The 2,469-nt window shown below is 50.0% G+C and overlaps 1 protein-coding gene across 1 annotated transcript in view; it reads left to right on the forward strand.

Moving 5' to 3' along the window:
* Positions 1-1,287: 1,287 nt before the first annotated feature.
* NANS (N-acetylneuraminate synthase) overlaps positions 1,288-2,469 on the forward strand; it is an 11,586-nt gene continuing 10,404 nt past the window's right edge. The window contains exon 1 of the mRNA XM_025201414.1: positions 1,288-1,539. Coding sequence (XP_025057199.1) covers positions 1,288-1,539 — 252 coding nt within the window. The remainder of the gene's footprint in view (positions 1,540-2,469) is intronic.

Here is a 2,469-nt window from a genome sequence, read left to right on the forward strand (position 1 = left end):
GCGCAGGCGCGGTGGGTGGGCGCTGCATCCCGTCTCGCGCGTGGAAAGAGGTGGGCGGCGCGGGCCCCCAGCCCTGGGCTCCGTCCGCGCAGCGCCGCCTGGCCTGCTTTCCACCCCCGTTCGTGTTTCCAGCTAGAGCTGAAACCCGCCCGAGAGAGGAGCTGTGAGTCCAGGAGCAGGAAGGGGCGGCCGCTGCGCAGAAGGCAGCATTGCAGGGCGTTGGGAAGGACCGAGGGGCCTTAACACCTGTGCGGCCATGAAGTCAAGGGACTCCCCTGAATAGAAATGCTGCTGCCGCTGGCAGGCTCTTGGTTTTAAACTTTGGGTGGCCCAGGAATGCAAGCGGTGGGGTTTCCTTCCCCACCTCCCACCCAGTCAGGGCCCCCCACACCTCCTGCCTCAGGGGGAGCTGCTCTCCTCCAGTCTTCCTTCTCTCTGTGGGCGACCAGTGTCTCTCGAGTAAGGGGACTGGTGGCCCCCCCCAGCAACCAGTCAGGGACCAGTAGGGGTCCCCTGCGGCCGATCCAGAAGTGCCAGCAGGGCTTCTCTTGGTGCCCCCACTCCCTGACTGGCACTCTCAGGGTGAGCACCAGCCCTCCCCTCTGCCCGTTGCCTAAGCAGGGAACACCGGCTGTCAGGGGGTGCACATGCACCCCCTACACATCGCCACTGCTTTCCCCCTCCTCCTTGCCAGATGCAGAGTGCATCAGTGCTGACTTAGTCTAGTTTTTTCTTTTTTGGCTCATCAGGGCTCAGCCCCCGCAGTGTTTCCTCAGAGCCTTAGGAACTGAGGGGCTCGAAAGCAGGCGAGAAACCTGGGCAGACCCTGCTTCTAGCTTGCAAAGCTGCACCATAGCGTGATAGCCTTGTATCACCGTGGACTTGAGAAAGGAACAGAGCCATGTGCTCTGCACCAGTGACTTGTATCCTGGGGAAGGTCCTTTTAGGAATGTGTTTTCCTAAACACATATTCCTAACCACTTTTAGGAATATGTGTTTTTAGGCAGGCAGCTTCACTAACTTCGCCCACTTGCTCTGCCAGAAATTGTTCCTAGCAGATCTGTGGTTTTTATGTGAAAGCTAGCATTCGGGACTGAAATAACTTATTTGATCAGCTGACAACATATATGGACACCCTGAGTCTATTCATTACATTAATTTTGTCAAAAATAGAAAGATGCTCTCAAAGTATGTGAAACACATCTCAAAATGAGAAGGAGGTTTATTGACACTGAGTATTTGTATTTAGCAGTCCATGGCAACTGTTGATTCAGTGGTAATCGTCTTATGCAGATACTAAATTGGAGGCGATATGTCTTGCAGGAGTGCGGAGCTGATTGTGCTAAATTTCAGAAAAGTGAGTTGGAGCACAAATTTAACAAGAAAGCCTTGGAGAGGCCGTACACCTCCAAACACTCATGGGGAAAGACCTATGGAGAGCACAAGCGCCACCTGGAGTTCAGTCATGACCAATACAGGGAGTTGAAGAAATACGCAGAGGAGATTGGCATCTTCTTCACTGCCTCTGGCATGGATGAGGTACGTGAATTGTACAGAAAGTAGAAGGCCGTTTTTGCTTTCGTAGATTCTAATAGCTCTTGTCTATACTGGGGGCTTCTACTGGCAGAGGAACAGTGCCAGAGCACATGCACACCTGCTTAACTTCAGGCAGCAGTGTGTGATTCTGCTTCCTTGGCTGTGCCAGCAAGCAGTAATGTGCACCATTGAAAAGCGCAGCTGCTCAAGGAACCATGGCAACTGACAGAAAGCATGGGGATGTCCATACATGCCTTCTGCTGGCTGCTTTCTCCCAGCGGTGAGGGAGGAGCAGTTTACTTGGAGTAGAGGAGTTACTCTGCTGACAAAAGAGTGGTTTCTGCTGCCTCAGAGCAACTTTGAATGTGGAAGTACCAGAGTTTGCTGATAGAATTCCTACAGAATGGACGAGGGTCTGGTGTGTAATTTGTACCAACAGTGCATCAGGGAGGTCTGGATGCTAAACTAAAAAATGCATGAAAACCAGAGTAAATACACAGGTTCATCTTGATTGGTCACATTGTGTCTATCTGTTCACAGCTGAGTAGGCTTTAACTATACCTCTCTCAACACTTTGGAAATTACATCCTATATGCTGAAGTATCCAAGTACAAGAAAGCACACTGAAGACAGGGTGATGTCTTGAGCCTGGCTCTTACTTTGGTCATTTCTGACTTTTCAAGTCACTTTTGGTTCTCCTTGGCCCTCTGCCTCAATTTTTTCTTTATTCAAGGCCTTTCTTAACTTGAACTTCTATTGCTGCTTTGTATTTTTCTCCATTTGCTGCCTTATATGTCTTGTTTTTTTGTTTCCAAGCAACAGAACTACCAGCTCCCACTCTTTCACCAAATTGCTATTCTTCTGAAATTCGTTTTCTGACTCTTTAAAGTCTATAAGCACGTTTTTTCCAGAAAGCCTATAATTTCAGCTCTT

The sequence above is a fragment of the Alligator sinensis genome, unplaced genomic scaffold (assembly GCF_000455745.1).
Source record: "Alligator sinensis unplaced genomic scaffold, ASM45574v1 scaffold434_1, whole genome shotgun sequence".
Taxonomy (NCBI): domain Eukaryota; kingdom Metazoa; phylum Chordata; order Crocodylia; family Alligatoridae; genus Alligator; species Alligator sinensis.